General features: G+C 41.7%; 1 protein-coding gene across 6 annotated transcripts in view; it reads right to left on the reverse strand.

Annotated features, from left to right (window-relative positions):
* Positions 1 to 256: 256 nt before the first annotated feature.
* Positions 257 to 17,477, reverse strand: part of KATNAL1 (katanin catalytic subunit A1 like 1) — a 45,405-nt gene continuing 28,184 nt past the window's right edge. For 3 of the 6 annotated variants that reach the window (XM_054079485.1, XM_054079475.1, XM_054079493.1), the window contains exons 5-11: positions 16,128 to 16,252; positions 15,521 to 15,626; positions 10,644 to 10,802; positions 9,671 to 9,797; positions 8,587 to 8,721; positions 6,184 to 6,310; positions 259 to 4,672 (exon numbers count right to left, since the gene is read on the reverse strand). In XM_054079485.1, coding sequence (XP_053935460.1) covers positions 4,474 to 4,672; positions 6,184 to 6,310; positions 8,587 to 8,721; positions 9,671 to 9,797; positions 10,644 to 10,802; positions 15,521 to 15,626; positions 16,128 to 16,252 — 978 coding nt within the window. In that variant the 3' untranslated portion in view covers positions 259 to 4,473. Of the gene's footprint in view, positions 4,673 to 6,183; positions 6,311 to 8,586; positions 8,722 to 9,670; positions 9,798 to 10,643; positions 10,803 to 15,520; positions 15,627 to 16,127; positions 16,253 to 17,477 lie in introns of all 6 variants that reach the window. The other 3 variants (XM_054079503.1, XM_054079511.1, XM_054079521.1) reach the window with 3 other exon arrangements.

A 17,477-nucleotide genomic window follows, 5' to 3' on the forward strand; every position in this document is an offset into this window, starting at 1 on the left:
CTGAGACTGCTCCTGCCCAGCTTGGCTGCAGGCTGCACCTACAGCATTGTTCAGTGGGCGGCTAAGACAGAGCCAGCCCCGGCTGCAGCTGCAGGGCTGACATCCCCTTCACACCACTGTCTTGTTTTGCACTCCCAGGCTCGCTGCTTCCTTCCCAGTAGCACTTTCACCTGCATGTTCAACATGTTCTCATCTGTCACTACAGATCAGAAAAAACTCTCAGCCCACGAACTGATTCAGGGTGGTTTATTGCCAAAACAGACAAAAAAATTTCACTATTTCCTCTGCTGCTTCCAGCTCCTCGTGCCTGGATTGTACAGCAAAGTCTTTGCTCACTTGACGGAGGTCTGCTTTACAGCACACAAGCTCTTTCATCTTCACCATGATCAGAACAAGTCAGTGCACCGTTGCTATTCCAGTCTCTTTTAAACTGGCATGAGCTGAACTTTCTATGCAAAGATTTGACCTCTCCTGAAATCCCTTGATCAGCAATTTCCCTTGCTCTCACTTTCATGCCTGAGGCATGATGAAACACAGGGAAACTACACATCCTTAGGGAGAAAATTCAAATAATCAACTCAGTCCCAAGACACTTAAGTCTCTTTCCAAGTTTGAAAGCTGTTTCCTAACAGAAGTTTTGCTCTTGGAAGTTTCCTGGTTAGCAGGTAGCTGATGGTACAGCTTCTCTGGAGCCTGATTACGCTTCCAGCCCAGGGGCAAGTAATGAAAAAGCCTGACCAGCTCTGTGAGGTCTGAACCAGGTGCTAACGCCGAACATCTGCTGGGGCCTCTTCCCTACGCTCCAGGCTTTGGAGTGTTCCTCATTTAATAACTTGTGGCAACAAAAGGCCAATTTAAGAGGGGGAAACATTGCTGACAGCGTTATCCAAAATAACCAGACTCTTTAACTGCTCTCCATCCAGGGCTCCGTTGAGTCCAACCCCACCACGACATGCTGAAAAGATTTGCATTGCGTAGCAGCCTTTGGAAGCAGCAAAGCATCCACAACCCAGCCTGAGCCAGACAGACTCTACACATACATTTATTATTTCATACAACTGCATTGCTTATTGTACAAAAATTAACAGTGCCACCCAAGAGGGCCTTCACAGATGTTTATAAAGAGACATGTAAACACAGCTTTAAAACATGTTTTTTATGTAACTTAGGTACAAACTACAGAAGCACCACAGATTGTGTGCGTATATATGCCCATACACGTGTGTGCATGTATCTCATACACAGACAGACAAAGACTGAACAAACTGTCACAGCAGGCTGTAAGATGCTCGTACATTGCTCTCTGAGGAACCCAACATCCCTCCACAAAGTTTTCCACAAGTGCGACACGAACTGGACTTACGCTGAGCCATAATTCTTGAGTTGCTGGAGCTGTTGGGCTGGCTTTCCTTCCCCGGTTGCTCCTTGCTCCACCCCACTGCCAGCTCCCCTCTGGAGTTAATAACCCAGCCTCCAAGCCCACCAAAGCCAGTGCACCAGCGTGACTAGTAAAGACATAAGGGTCAGCTTACAGGGTCATCCTGAAAAGTCTCAGCAGGGAAGGGATGGTCTCTCCTGCAGGACACCTGATCTAGCAGGACCCAAGTCAAGGGTGTAGTACTTGGGCACAACCATTGTACATATAAACGTCCACAGCCTGGAAACTTCCACTTTTCTGTTCTGCAGCAGTAAAGGATGAATGGACCTGTATATGAAAAATATATTTGGGGTAGAAATCACAACCTTTAGAGAAAAAGACCACAGCAGCTGAATAATTCTTATTAGAGGGCATGTCCGGTACAGTGAATTTTGCATAACATCCAAGAGGAAAGTTTAACATCTGAAAATAGAAGGTTCATCAAAGAGCTAAGGAACAATGCTTTTGCTCAACACTGCTTTTTTTATCAGCAGGTAGGGCACTGCTGCTTGCAATAGGAAACAGAAAAGGGGTACTTGGACCACTCTAAGCAGCAAATGCTGAATCCAAGCACTGCTCTTGGGTAGCTGAACAGTTATTAGCAGTCATGTCTATTCCGTTCTAGATCTTGCTTCTGTAAACTAAGCTTCTCAGGCAGTGATGGCCTCTAGTGAGAGGCCCTCAACTGCTAATCTGGCACTGGCCACAAAAGATTTGTGTAACTTTACTAATTTCTACTGCAATAAAATAAACACAAAACCAGTAACGGCTGCAGCCTACAGCTTTCATAAGGAAGAAATGACAGACTGTGCCAGTGTTTTCAAACCTTTCTCTTTGTAAAGGTCCATTTATTTCCCAGGAGGAACAGACACGTTCTGGTAGGAACTTATCCAAAACCAAGAGAGTCAACGTGGCTTCTGCTTGCCAGTCTTCCAATGCAGAGAGAACCGTGCCTTTTAGTTTGGGGAAGCCCAGGGGCTGTATTGTGCAGTTAGTTCAAATTGGTCAGGAAAGAAGCAACTGGACCTTTTTTCCTCCCTTGCTGCACTAACGTACCAGTCCAGGAGTGTAACAGGGCCTAATGTTGGGCAGGGGAGATGCTCTGTCCTTGGAAAGACATGAACAGTGGCTGTTTCTCAAACAGTCTTGGGGCCCCAGAAGGTATTTTTCTGGAGTGCCACACGGAAACACACTTCTAAAGCCATGAGTTTCATGTCAAATGCAACACTGACAGAATCTCTGTCATGTTTCTCCATTCAAATTGGAACAGCCCTTTAAAATGTCAGGATCAATCTGAGAAGTGGCCATCACATACAAAGAAAGACAAAGGAATACTGACACATAGAGCAGCAGTGGTTAAACAGCTTCAAAAGTCACTCATGTAATCCGATAGATGCTGCGGAGCTCTCATGAATGTATACTAACAGTCTTCTCTATTTAACAGTGAACACATTTGAGCAGCATTTGCCTTAGTGGTTAATATGTCACGGCCCAAGAGACCAGTGTGCTGAATTAGTGACATTATTTGGAACTTCCAGGAACTAGCAAAAAGGAGCAAATCAGGATATGGTCCAATTCAAGGGGAGGTATTATCTGTTTCTCACTCCGGTTTGCCGCATCTGGCTATACCATTACGAGTCTCAGCAGAGAGCTGATGGGCAGAACACCTACTGAACTGCACAGCAACTCACTCCCACAAGATACTTGGGGCGTAGCTCACAAAATCACCTGAAATTTTAGAACTTACACATCCTTCTCTAAATTTGACCTCTCCTTCTCATTCCTACCACAGTAAACCTTTGTATACCAGACTCGCAGCCCAAGTCTCTGAAAAGCTCATATAGTCAGTATGACAATTTTAGTCTAGAGAGGATTTCTCAAGCTTGAGTTTACAACCCAAACCTTCTTATCCCTGCACTTGTATGTGGGAAGGGAAGAAACAGATAAGAACATAAATGAGAACATACCAATTATTCTCCCCTAAATCGATTAACATTTATATATTTTTAAGAAGTCTTCATTAAAATAAAATAAGCACAAGCAGTTCTACAACATAAACAGGTGCAAATTCCCTTACCTAGTAATGCTAGGAAAGAGTTCCTGTCTAATCAGAAGAAATAGAAGTCTACAGCCACTTGTTTCAAGGACAGACTTGTGTTTTAAAGACAGCCTTGATATTAGCATCTTTACTGTATTAAACTCTTAGTACTTAAATAATAATAATAATAATAATAATAATAATGATAATGATAATAATGTCTAGACAGTACAGACAAAGTATAGGATGATACATAAGCATAAAAGTGCAAGGTGTAACTTAAGTCAAAGTGCCTACTGGTCAAACTTCAAAGTGTTTACTGGGCAAACTGGTACAAACTATGTCCAGAGGTCAAGCACAAACCAGACAGAGAGAAATCAAGTCCCTTTTCTTCTCATTTCCACCAGAAGTTGTCACAGATACTATCATCCCAGTCTGAAGTGACAGTGAGTCCAAATGAGTGTACATGAGAGGAGAGCTGAGCCCATGTCCTGATGATCCTCATTTTCTGTGCTATGTCATTTAATCCACAGGCTTTGCTCTAAACATCTGAGCAGAAAGAGATAAAACAGTAACTTCGATGCCACATTCAAGGGAGGTGGAGGCAGCAGCTCAACAGAAATGTAGCACTTAAGAGCAGTGGGTACAGCAAGCTCTTGTTAGCTTCTCTAGAACTGCATCCCCCAGCTGATTTATTGATTCCAGCCATGAAAGATGACTATGAGGACATTAAGTAACACTGTTCTTCATTGGAAAAAATAAAAAGATTACAATTTTTCCCTTCCTGTTTGTCTTATTTTACTGTTTCAGAGAAAAAATGTATTTTACAATATCAGTTCACTATTGTGTTCGTTCCCTTTAAAGGCAATTGGAGTTTAAACTATCTTGTTACCAGAAGGAGGTGGGATGGGGGCAGAGGCGGACCTTTTATTAAACCTTTAAAAAGATTTCTAACTCATTTCACAAGTGGAAACAACAAAAACCATATAACTCTTGCAAAGGAGAGCTGTCACTGAGATTAAGCAGATCCAAACTCCGCCATCCATTTTTCATACTTTTCTAGGTCTGCAGCAGAAACAGATTTGGAGATTTTCTTCAGAGCCAGCTCAAAGTCCCCCTTGGTAACCGGCATCTGAAGCTCCTCTTTAGAAAGTGCACGAATCTCTTCTGGAGTTAAGCCGTTAATACGCCGTCTCATTGCCATTAGAGAGGCATCCCTGGAAATACAGGACAATGTATGGGAACTAATTACTAGCAGCATGTGCTGTAAGCCTATGAATTTTGATTGAATTCTCTTGCTAGAAACCACTGGCAGGAATACTTAAGAGAGCATTTATTTACCATAGAAGATGTGGTTCACATCTTTCTTGGCTTCCATGTTCCCAGATCACTACATTAATTCAACATAAAGAATGCCTTGGCACCAAATCCCATTTAAGCATATGGTAAATGTGCAGAGATAATTAAAACAATAAAACTGAAAACCTTTTACAATGATTCATAGAAATGAAATTTTACAACTTCAGCACAGGAAAGGGCAGGGTAGGAGAGGAACTGCACTCAGAGACTTTTTATTTTGTTTTAGAAGGTAGTCTGGATTTTGCACCCCTATTCCCTTAAACTTCAACCTTCTCCCCACCATGTAGCCCAAAGGGACAGTCAGCAAGTGTTTAGAGTGCAGTCCAATTCTGCTGCCTGCTTGCACGTAGCACCTGCATCTGTATAGGGCAGAGCAGGAGGCAGCAGACAGCGGTGTCACCTGGCCCTGCAGGGCTGAGGCCATCGGTGCCTGTGGCTCCTCATGCTCCATCACTCCACCACCTGCTCCATCACTCTTCCCCAGCTTGGTGTCAGCGCGGCCCACTGGCATGAAGAACACTGCTCATTTCTCACTCCACAGCCCACATGCAGTCTGAAATTACATTTTCTCTTTCCCCAGGTTTTTCCCAGCAAGGGATAACGCAGGCCTCTGGGAGAACAGGTAATTTAACTATTGCACTGTGTGACACATACCAAGTTTTTAAAATCATGGAGTCATTTCACAATTTCAGCAAAGCAGCAGGGGAAGAAAAAAAATTCCCAAGCCATGTTCTTAAAGTATCAGTTTCTCTTAGAAGAGGCAGAGACTTTCTTCTCAGAAGTTTTTTCAAATACCTATCCTCCAGAAAAGACTCATTTGTCAGAAAACGAAACAAATTTGGGAACAGGATGGAAATAAATTTAACACTAATGCTATAAACTACCTGTATCACCCTTGCACCTAGAAGATTAGGGCAGAAATCAAGACCATGACGCATTGGGGGTGGTCCAAACATACATTACAGACAAGCCCCGAAGAAGTATTCTGTGGAAGGTTCCTTTGCATCACAAAATTCTGTCTCTTAAACTCATAGGATTTTTAAAAAAAAAACCAAACAAAAAACTCCACAAAATCCAAACCTGTTTTGCACTACATTAACAGATGCAGACAAACGCAGCCAGTGGTAATGTGATATTCGCTCCAAGAATTTTTTTTGTCTGCAGATGCAAGAAAACTTTAACATCTCACAGACAGACTCCTTAGACCACTCCACATTACAGCAACGCGTGGTTCCAGTGAGTAGATGTGGGCTTCAAACACAGCCACTGTTAGAACAGCTTTGGCTGTTGTGGGTATCGCCTTTTATTGCTTAATGCAAATGATGACTTTCCATGCAGTTTTATTTGCAAATTAAGGAGAATGAGATACCTGCAAACATTAGTGATGTCAGCACCAGAATAGCCTTCAATCTTCTCAGCAATTTCTTCAAGGCTGATATCAGGATCCAGCTCTACTTCCCGAAGATTAATCTTAAGCAGTTCTGCTCTGCCTTTTGCTACAACATCAAAATACTTATTTGAAGACTTACAAGAATCACATTTAAAAAAGATATGAATAGACTTTTCAGTGAAAAGTACAAACAAAAGCGCTTAATGTAAGACAAGGAAAGAGACAGAAATCACAGTAAAGCGTGCAATCAAATACAGTAAGGTATATGGCTAAAAGCAGTATATTAAAACAACACACTGTAGAGATATTCCCATATACCATTAAAAATCCCTGTTATGTCTCAGGTGACAAAGCATTTGGTCACATACTACCCAAGGCACAAAAGCACAACCCTACAAGTGTCTGCTTCTTCTCACATCCCTTTGGATTCACTTGCTGTTCAAGTGTTTGCATATTCACACAGTTTCATTAGAACCACGATGAGGATTCTATTAACTGAGCTTCAGACAGCACAACCCCCTTAACAATAGGCTGAACTTTAAGCATATGTTTCAGCATTTTACTCAGCTGGGACCCAACGAGCTGCTGAAGCCTGATAGAAAACAGATACATTACTACAGTAAATATATATTAATATATTTACAATACAATGCCCTCGTATCCCACTTTCAGACTTAGATGCAACGCACACACAGTGATAACCAGCTGTGTAAATGAGCACTTACGCAGCCAATTAGCCATTTTTCTTGTAGACAGCATGTACACGTGCATTTGGATACATATGTCAAGCAGTTTAGGCTTATAAGAGGGAATTCACATTTCACAGCTTAGGCCTTAGCGTGACTCTGCACGAAGGTAGTAAAGAAGAGAACGAATGCTTTCCTGGCCTTTACTGCATAGAAAAATACACCAGCTCAGCATCTTTATTTCCACAATGACCAATTTTTATGACCTACAAAAGAAGCAGCAGCAGTAGGAAAGGCTAGAAGTCTTAAGGAAATGTCCACACTTATTTTTTAGTCACTGATGTGCCTAACTGATTTTTTTTTTTTAATTTTTTTAGGAGGGAAAATATAAATTAGAAAGCTTGTCTAAAGCTGCTAGTCTTGTGTGCTTTGCAGAACTGTCAAGAATACCAATCACACACAAATGTCGCTAGCTCTAAACTAGGGATTTATTATTTACAGAGCACATCATACAGATAGCAGACCTGCAGAGAGCATCCTGTATCAGAGAACATTATTCTAATCTTTGCTATGGGGCTAAGCTAGTCCTTGCAGTGTTTTGAAACTGAAACATGGTAGAATATATACTTGCATTAAATTCCACAGTATCTATCATTTTTTCCAATTAAAATGACTGACCACATCAAACGACACAACACAGTTACAAATGTGTCATTTAGACTTGCCCAGAACAGCTCAACACTCTTATGTGCAGAATAAATGCAACAGAATGTAAGACTGGAAATAAAACTGGAGCGCATCTTGAATGTTGTCCAGGGTGTAATACACTGTGTCAAAAATCAATCTGCTTTAATTAGAAACAAGAGTAACGACTGATAGGATTTTAAACTAATTGGTTCTAAAGACAGGCGTCCTGTTAGGAGCTGTTACCGCCTGTAAGCTGCAAAGACAAGCTCCTGAACTAACTATTAAGTGTCCTTACACCGGCTAAACTCAATCACAACTACTGTCACCAAGAACACGCATCTTGTTATCTTGAGTGCTCATGCAGGGAGATGAGGCAGCCAGTGTACCAAGAAGAAACGAAGCTATGCAAACGTCAAGTGACAGGAATCTCAAAATTAATAGGACAGGTGAATGACAGCTGGGAAAGACAACACAAGCTGAGATGTCTTAGGGCAGGAAAGCAATGAGCCTGCCACATTCTGAGTGACTCAAAGCAGTCATAAAGGCAAGAAAGCAGTGATTTACAATGAACCAAGCCTGTAAGTGAAAATTCATGGATCCACTTCTTTGCATTTGTCTGCAAGGGCACAGAGTGCATTTGCAATATTTCTGAACATGTCCAAAGGCTGTCTTTGATGATCACTCAAGGACTGACTGTTAAACATTTAAAACAATTCCAGGCTCATTAAAACTAACTCTCTTTCAAAATGTAAGAAACCAAGGAACCCATCAATGGGCTTGCAACGAAATGCCACAGCTCTTTGTTTCCAAGCCCCCAAGCAAGTAGTATTTTTTTGCCTTTCTCTCACTCTCTTTAAAAATAAAGCAACCCAGTCAAATGATTAACCCCTGAATTTCACTGCTCATCACAAAAACGTCAAGACTCCTCCCAAATCAAACAGTTCTGAAGTTAATTCTAAGCTCATCTTGCAAAGGCCATTTTAAAGCAAAATGCCTGGAGCAAACATACCTGTGGGCAAAGGTATATAAATCCTCTTCTCCAGTCTCCGTCGGAGAGCTTCATCAATATCCCAGGGAAAATTTGTAGCTGCTAATACCATAACCATTTTGGAAGGGTCATCATTTTCCAGAGCACCACCTACCCCTACAAGCACAACAGTTTAGAGCATTTTTACTCCCCACCTCCTATTGATTGAGATTCTTGCTAAGAAACACTGCACAGACAAAACATTGCAAAAGCATGGACAAAGCTAAGCAACAGCTCTATACAGATCTAGTGCCTCTTTCCAAACTTCCCATAGCTCAAGTGTGACAAGACCATCATTGTCACAGAGAGGGGCACAGCTCATTCTTTTGCCGCGTCAGGGGAGGGCATTCTCTGACAGTGCTAATAACACAGTCACATGTAAGTGTAGTCCTACTAGTGCCACAAAAGTGCTATCTGTCAAACCTGGCCACAGAAGAAATAGGAGTCATTCCTTGGCCTCCCAAATGAGGACTGCAAAGAAATTATCACTTTGGGGCAAAAAATTGGCTATCACGAGTTTATCACAAGGAAACTGTGGATTTGAGGGCATTATAAATAGTAGTTAATCGCAATACATAGCTGATTATCAAACCACCATACAAAATTTCTCAGAGTGTCATCATTGTGCAGGTGCACACCTGCACAAAACAGGCACTAAATCTGACTAAAAGGGTAGTATTAGCTGCCACCACAGAATACAGCAAAATCAAATCTTACAAAGGATTCCCTACACAGGTGACTCTAGCCAAGGGGAGAAATATATTTCAATTGCACCAAAATTAAAGACCTGTATTAAACTGCACAAATCTCTGTTATCTGCTTCTCCTAGAATATATTAAGTATAAGTTTCCAATTTATCATCAAAATGGCTATTTTAGAAAAAGTAAAGTAGAACATCCTTTTCAGTCATCTGCCTTTGAACACTTCAAAAATACACTACTTTCAAATACCACCTCATATGTCTCCCATTCATAAAGCCAGGTTCTCCACATTGCTCAAGTTCTTACATTCCCACCCGTAAAGAAATAGCACCCCAGCCCCAAACTCAGATCTAAACACTTGTTACCATCCATTTGCACAAGCAGCTCTGACTTGACTCTGCGACTCGCCTCATGTTCATCGGACGTGCCTCTGCGGCTGCAGATACAATCTATCTCATCAATGAAGATCGTTGTTGGAGCGTAAAACCTTGCCTTTATTCAAATGAAAACATTAAGGCTGCAGCAGTAAGCACAGGCCCTCAAAAGCCCATGACCCAGTTCCCACTAGACATACTATGTACAAATCTTCCCTGCCTGTCAAAAGAAAATAATTCAGGATCTTGATTTACAAGCTGTTTGGCACATGGTTAAGTTTAAATTGTACTCCTCAAGTCAGGGGTCTTGTCAGACTTGGTTATTCTCAGCAACCACTCTTGCAAATGGCAAAAAGGAATACAATCAAAACACAGGGAGTTTTTCTCGCTGTCCAGGTTTTTCTGCAGTTGAGGGGAAAGCTGAGGGGACAGAACAGAGTTCAGCTTGTCTCAACAAACCAGTTTTAATTGAGACTATAGTAGAAGTGCAGTGAGGATCCCTAAGAAGTGAATGACCCTTCAGTATAGGCCCATGTGGGCATGTCTTTCATACAACTCACATGATAGACTGCACTCAAAACTTCCCTGAGAGGCTTCTGGCTGTCATTCAGAACAGAAAGAGAACTAAAATATGTAATGCTTCTAGAATAATGGTTTCAAATCCTTTCCAATTTAAAATCTACTTCCTACAGGCTTACTCCATAACCAAATAAGAACTGAATTTCTGTCAAGGTTACGCCTCTACATCTAGTTTGGAAAACGCTATCCTAAACATGGGTGATGAACCATTTCCTTCTTAAGCCTCAATAACATATGAGAAAAGGATGGAAACACAGAGACTGTGGTTGAGGGGTGTTAGTGCAATGAACTCCACGCTTCCAACATGCTACTAGAGGGGCAGAAAACCAAGGGAGATGTCCCTTCTCACCTTAGCAATCCCCAAATCACATCACTAAGGACATACCATTTCAAACAAGAGGCGGACCAGCTTCTCAGACTCGCCCCGATATTTAGATGTCAGGGTAGAGGAAGACACATTGAAGAATGTTGTTCCACATTCTGTAGCAACAGCTTTCGCTAGCATTGTTTTGCCAGTGCCAGGAGGACCAACCATCAGCACACCCTGAAAGGTGAAAATAAAGGCAGAGAACAACAAATGATGAATATTTGTAATTGGCACTCCACACTTCATCTCGATATGATCCAAGATCTGTATTTTAATTGTTTAATAACATAATTGCCATCAGTGGGAAAAAAATATATGAATCCTGCTTTCAAGAACAGCGTGGGATTGCTCTGGGATTTATTCTTCTTACCACTTCACTGGAGTGTGAATCACAAAAGCCAGTAACTGCTGCTGCACCTGTCACCTGGGAAGTGGACAACAGATTTACAGCCTCACTCTGAATCAGACAGAGCCACGACTTGAACTTAGCCCTTTCCCAACTCACCAGAGGCTGCACGGGCAGATGAAGACAGTGAATTCTTCGTTTTGGAAAAAAGGCCCCTTCTCAAAGAAAGCTTAACAGAAACCAAAATACTTTTGCAGAAAGTTGTGCTCCCTCAGCAGAGCATTTTTCTGTGGAAAAACATTTTGTTAAAAAATCCTGACAATGTGTATATAATGAATGTGGTTGGTTTTTGCAATAAGAATGCACAAGAGCATTCACTGTTTGTCATACCGTTTAATCTGCCCATCTCAGTACTTTTATGGCCATGCTATTGCATCTGAGCAATGCCTGGATGAAATGCCATCGTCAGCATGCTGTTGGATGGCTGAAGAGCACTGCTATTTGTGTTTCACAGATAAGTAACTGTCACTTATGTGGACTATCACTCAGTCCCACAAGAAGTCTAATATGAACCTCAGTGATTCTTCAAAAAGCTTCAAACTAGAAAAATGAACTACAGTTGTTAATTCTCAGGTTGGCATCCACATCATCAGACTGTCTTTCCGCTTGTGGTCTGTCTTAGAGAGAGACTAAGAAGCACAAATCTTCACAGCTCCTCACACATTTACCCATCATCACGCAAGCAGGTTTTGAGCTAGACACACAGTGCTCTCAGGACCTGTGTTAAGATTGTAGCACTGAGACAGCCTAAACACTCTTGATAGTATTTCTAAATTCAATTATCTTCATGGATAGGCTTTCTAAACCCTTCAGCAGCAGTGCTGGAGAGGGATAACACACTCTTCCATCCCTGTACATTACTAGAATAAGGCACCATGATTTTGAGCATGGAACTATGAAAATGTAGTGCTCAAGCAGCTTGTTTTTTTTTCCCCTCCCAATGCAAGATCTTATAACATGCTAACAAGAGTTTACTAAAGCAAATTTGTACTGTGTTGCAAAGGTAATCAAATTAACTAGAATCAGAACAGCACATCATAATGTGCTTTGCAATTAATAACTTACATAAAATGCCACAGCAATAAAATATAGTTAAATGCAAGCCACATAGCAAATTAGATTTCATCTATTCCTCACAAAAATTTACTTCAAAAAGCACAAAGAATGACATGGAAGAGATCTATAAAAGCAAATCAACCGGGAACACAATTATTCAAAAATGTACTATTCAAAGCAATAACCTCTCTGTACTCCATTTTCCATTAACTCTTAATACCTTTATTGCCATTTAACACTTAGCTAATGCAAGCTCAACATACATTCATGGGTAAATTAAGTTAGAAACGCTCACACTTCATCCATACAGCTAACAGTTCAATGCCACTCCTCAGGCTGCCCAGAGTTTCTGAAGTTCCACAGCAGTGAATATAATAAGTAAATGCACTCTTTTTCTCCCCAAGAACATTCAGACACACACAGTGATTTGAGTTGCTGCACAGTCATACTGGTGTTATACTGCAAGTACAGCCCTGGAGTAATTGGGTGAAAATTACCAAGCCTGTGATATGCAGGTCAGAGATGACCTACTGGTCTCTCCAAATTTTAAATGTGTTTATTTAGTATTTTAAAACAAGCTTCACCTCACTTCAAATCACACTTGACCCTTGTGTTTGATAAACTGTGTTAACTGCAGGACCTGGTGATACAAGGCACTAATGTCATTTTTTGGATATTGCTTTGGTTCTCCCTTATTAGGGAAGAGCAAATTCTGGCTTCACCTACACATGCTGCTCACTGCCAAAACCAAAGCCCATCGCTTTGCACCTCCTGTGTAATTATTACAGTGTGCATTACCTAGCACATGGTACTGGTGGCATTATATAGGTACATAACGCAAGTGCAAAGCAGGCACACCAGGTGTACAGCCAGGGAAAACCAAGCTCTCTGGGGATAACAATGACAGAAATATCAGTTTAACCAAAGAAAACAAAAAAAAAAAATAACTTGAGTTCTCAGCAAATAAGATGTGCATAGTTTCAAACACAAACACATAGGATCAAATTGCTTTTTCTCTCTGCAAACTATGAGGCTGCCACTTACTTACTAGTTAAAATCCTTGACAAACACAAAGAGTTCTTTATTCTTCCTCTAAGGCTCTGTTAATCCAAAGTATTCTAATAAGAAGCTGAAATGCACTGCAGGAAGCAAGTGTTTTGATGAAATCACTGCAGGGTTACTTCTTGTTGTTGTAACAATCACTAGCAGAACAGTGGGAAGCACAGCCAGCAACCGGGCCTTCTTGGCACAAAACAGTTTAGAGAAAAAGAAAGAGCAAGCCTGTGGACACAGAGAAACCCATGGCTGCAACTACACAGCACCTGTGTTGAATCAGGCAAGACAGCTGGCTCCTTCATACAAGGCACCATCCCCTGAATACACGCACAAACTGTGAGGGCTGTCTTGGGAATTGTTCTCAGGAGAGTCTGAACATCCAAAACCAGATTTGGCTGCCTTTTCACTGAATTATTGTCCTGAATGCCTAGGCTCAACAAATGCCTGCTGCTACACTGATTACTGCAAGAAAACAGTCTTCCTTTTAAACTTCTCATCCTTGTAGCGCAGCCAGAGGTCAACAGTAGGGAAAATACATGCTGTTCCGTGTGAAAAATAAATTCAAGAGAGTTACAGCTTCACAAGTCACCAGGGAAAAGGCTAACAATGAAGACTCTTCATGGACTCATCAGAAATCAATTTGCATTTCAGATTGAAGAGAGGAATCTTCAACCACCCTAGAACCTTTTTCCATCTCTACAATCATCTAGTTTTCAAAGGAGACACTGCTCAGTAGGAAAAGATGATCTCACGCAAAGAGATGGAGACTAACTCTTTGGAAGACTAGGCTGTGGTTTCTTTATCCACTGCCACAATACTTGAGAGACAGGGCCAGTGTCTCTCCACATTTCCTGCAGTCTGCTGAGATACCTGCCTTAAAGACAGACAGCCACTACATCCTCTACGCATGTCAATAGCTGGAAAAAAGCATAACAGCTCTTCACTCCCTTAAAATTTTTGAAGGCAGAACAGACGGAGCCTGGGTAGTCTATAACAAGGTTATGGATCAATCTCCTCAATGCAAGGAGGAAAGGAGAGAAATTCAGCTGTTCAGAAGATGCTAAAATCTCACCTTATGTTTGTAACCTATGATCTCTAGGCTGTAGATAACAAGGTTAACGTCAAGTCCACTGTTACTGACAAGGACACTAAATCCCAAAGCCTGGCACTCAGTTTGGGTGACTCTAGGTTTAGGCTGTGCCTCTGCAACTCACTACAACCTCCACAAACAGGCCCTCAAGCAACTGTCTTGCAGCTCCTGCTGTCAGGTGCCACTCTTCCCAACTTCTGTTCTTTACTGTCTGTAGATACGAGCTCCAAGAATGACAAGTCTTCCATTCATTACTTTCTGCAGGGCTTTTTTTTTATAAATAAGCTGAATAACAGGGATCTGGGACTGTCTCTGGCTGGAGGAGGACAGCTTTGAGGGTCAGACCTAAGTATAAGTCAGAGAAGTACAAGGACTGAGCAAGAGAAGACAGGGCAAGTGTTAGTAACACAAGATTTGACAGATGCTGCTGAACCATTGTAGTAAACCACAGAAACTACTCCCATACAGCATTCCCTACATGTGCCATTGTCTTGCAGACTCAGAATAACAGACAATACGCCCGTCTCTTTTCTCCAGTAATCCTTCTCAGTAACCAGAAAGCCCTTGTGTTGTGTCTAGTTATTCCCAAAACAAGCGTCAATCCATCCCAAAACAAATGCAAGATAATTTTATTTTCTGCTTATAGAAATGCTGAACAACCTCCTCTGTACTCTTTCCCAGGCTGGGCTCACTTCTGGTCCATCAGCCAGTCCACCTCAGTCCTCTATCCTTCCTGTTGCCTCGCTTGCGGCTCATTCTCCCAATTTGAATTTCTCTGACTTCAGCAATAACTATGCCAAGCTGCAAGTGTGGCTGCAAAGCTAAATTATTGCTCAGATTAGACCCCACTCTCCTTGCTTTCTTGCACCATCCAGCCTGCAGTCTCTAGTCTCAGTAAGAGATATTTGGCACATGCAGAACAAAACAATCCAAGGACTGCCTTCCTCAGAGAAGCACTGAAGAGTGGCCACCATAATCCTCAGTAGAGCTGTCTGTCAAGCATTTCTGCTTCTGTCAATATACTCTATATGCTTGCTCACATGTATAGGCTGACATATAGAAAGCATTCTAATGTCAACAAGGAATGACTGAGTAAATACAAAATAATTATTATTTACACTTCCAGCTGTTTCTTTCAGTGCATTTTACATGAATCATTAAGAGAGGATTCCATGATCTTTCCCATTTGCCTTTTTAGCCTTCCACTACAAACATCCACACACATTACAGCATCAGATATACATACCCGCAGCTTTTCATTTACTGAAACACCAAATAATTTCCCACCTTCCAAGGTCTTCTGATCCCTTTGAAAAAATCAGGCATCCACATTGGAAGAACAACAGCTTCCCTTAATAATTTCTTGGCTTCTTCCAAATCTGCTATGTCATCCCTGTGCAAGATGAAGAAATTTGCATAAGATCCCCATACAACAATATTTCTTCTATTTTTATACAAGAAAAATAGAAAAGTTTTTCTCTCAGTATGATCTCTTTTAGCATGCCAGTAAGTGCCTCATACGAGCACTCATATAATCCCATGACCTAAAACTGAATCCCCTTTTGGAAAACAGGGAAAAAGTTAGTTTCAACTCAAGTTACCCAAAGCTGCCTAATTAAAATGGTTTTGGACAATGTGAACACCAAAGTGATATCTTTAAAGTTCTCTAGAGTGCATTTTCATTTTAGCAGCACTTGTAATGGAAGTGCTGCACATAGTACCAACTAGCAACAAAAGCCTAACTGTAATCAAATTATAAACTATTAAAACCAAAAGACTTTGTTTTGCTTATCTGTAGTGGATCACAATGTCTCTGTTTTAAGAGTTAGACAAAGGATAATTTTTCTCCTTCTCCACGGTAGCAAAACCACTTAAATTGAGAAAATCCTCATACCAATGAATGCTTGGATTTCTTGATACAATGTCCCTTTCAAGAACGTCAATCAAGTCTTTGTCGTAACCTGCTCCATCAAATTTTGGAATTTCCCCATCACCAACTTCCTGGGGTATTTTCTTTCCCTAGAAGTGAAAGTCACACAGACTCATAAGGAAATTTTTCTTTCAACATATCCTTTACTTGCAATACATAGCACTATTGTCCAGTTCACTTCTGTAGAAGCCACAAGAAGGTATAGAGCTTTAATACAGCTATCTCAGCATCGTGATGGCCAGCAAAACCAATGCGTTCACACCCTACACTCCACAAAGAGAACCCATACACCTGTGGTTGCTTTCACCACAACAGCACCCTGCTTCCATCATGGAAGTAGCTCACAGTGACAAAACCCCATCAGAGCTCATTAAATACACAGTGAGTTGGTTGGCTGGTTGGTCAGTTTTATAGCAGCAAACCAGACTGTCTTAACAGTGCTCTTTAGAGGACTGACACACTTCCTGGCCAGCCAAAGGCATGAATGCAGAAATAGCCTCACAAACCAGGCTGTGTTACAACTTAAAGCTATGTTAACTCCTCGTACAAGACCAGAGCATCCAAAGAGAATTTTGAAGATGCTACACCTGCCACGCTACCTGCCAGAGCTAAACAGCTGGCACCCCTTCATCACTGAAAAGGAACACAAAAGCTGTTACACCCATCGTCTTTGATGGAGGAAAAGCCAGAAGATTCTGTCCCCTTGTTTAACTAAAGCCTTCCCGCTCAGCAATTTCTCCTTTTCTCCACTGTGAACTATTCTACTTCCATCCTCTCATTCACAGACAAGCTCCATAAACAGTTAATATGCTTTTAAAAGGTCATATTTATTTAAGGCTTGCCCTGAATGTCCTAAAGAAGCTCCCACGCCACCCAGGCTTCTCTGAACTACAGTAACTCCTGCAGCATGCCCACACTCATTCAGTGACCAAGCCACACACTGCCTCCGCCCCACACATTGGGGAGTCCCTGGTTAATGCTTCCTCAGTGCCATTAGGCTTATAAGGGTGAAGCACCATTTTCCCTTTGAAGCACCAAGGCTCATGCTCCTCCTCTCCTGCTTCAGAAGGAAACCGCTTCCGCTCCCAGCTCAACGGCGGCAAAAGCAGCTGCGCTGTTTAAACAAAGGACGCCGTGTAGGGAGCTACTTCGGGACTCCTGACTCAGCTTCCAAACACTATCAGCAGTGAGGTGAAGAATCCCAGCTGGCTGGATAAAGGCAGCCTAGGCAGAGGCTGGCTGAGAGGCAACTGGAGACATACAAATAACCTTGGAGTGGAAAAAGGTAGCGATTACACCACTCACAGTCGCTGT

This window comes from Cuculus canorus, chromosome 1, assembly GCF_017976375.1.
Source record: "Cuculus canorus isolate bCucCan1 chromosome 1, bCucCan1.pri, whole genome shotgun sequence".
NCBI classification, from domain to species: domain Eukaryota; kingdom Metazoa; phylum Chordata; class Aves; order Cuculiformes; family Cuculidae; genus Cuculus; species Cuculus canorus.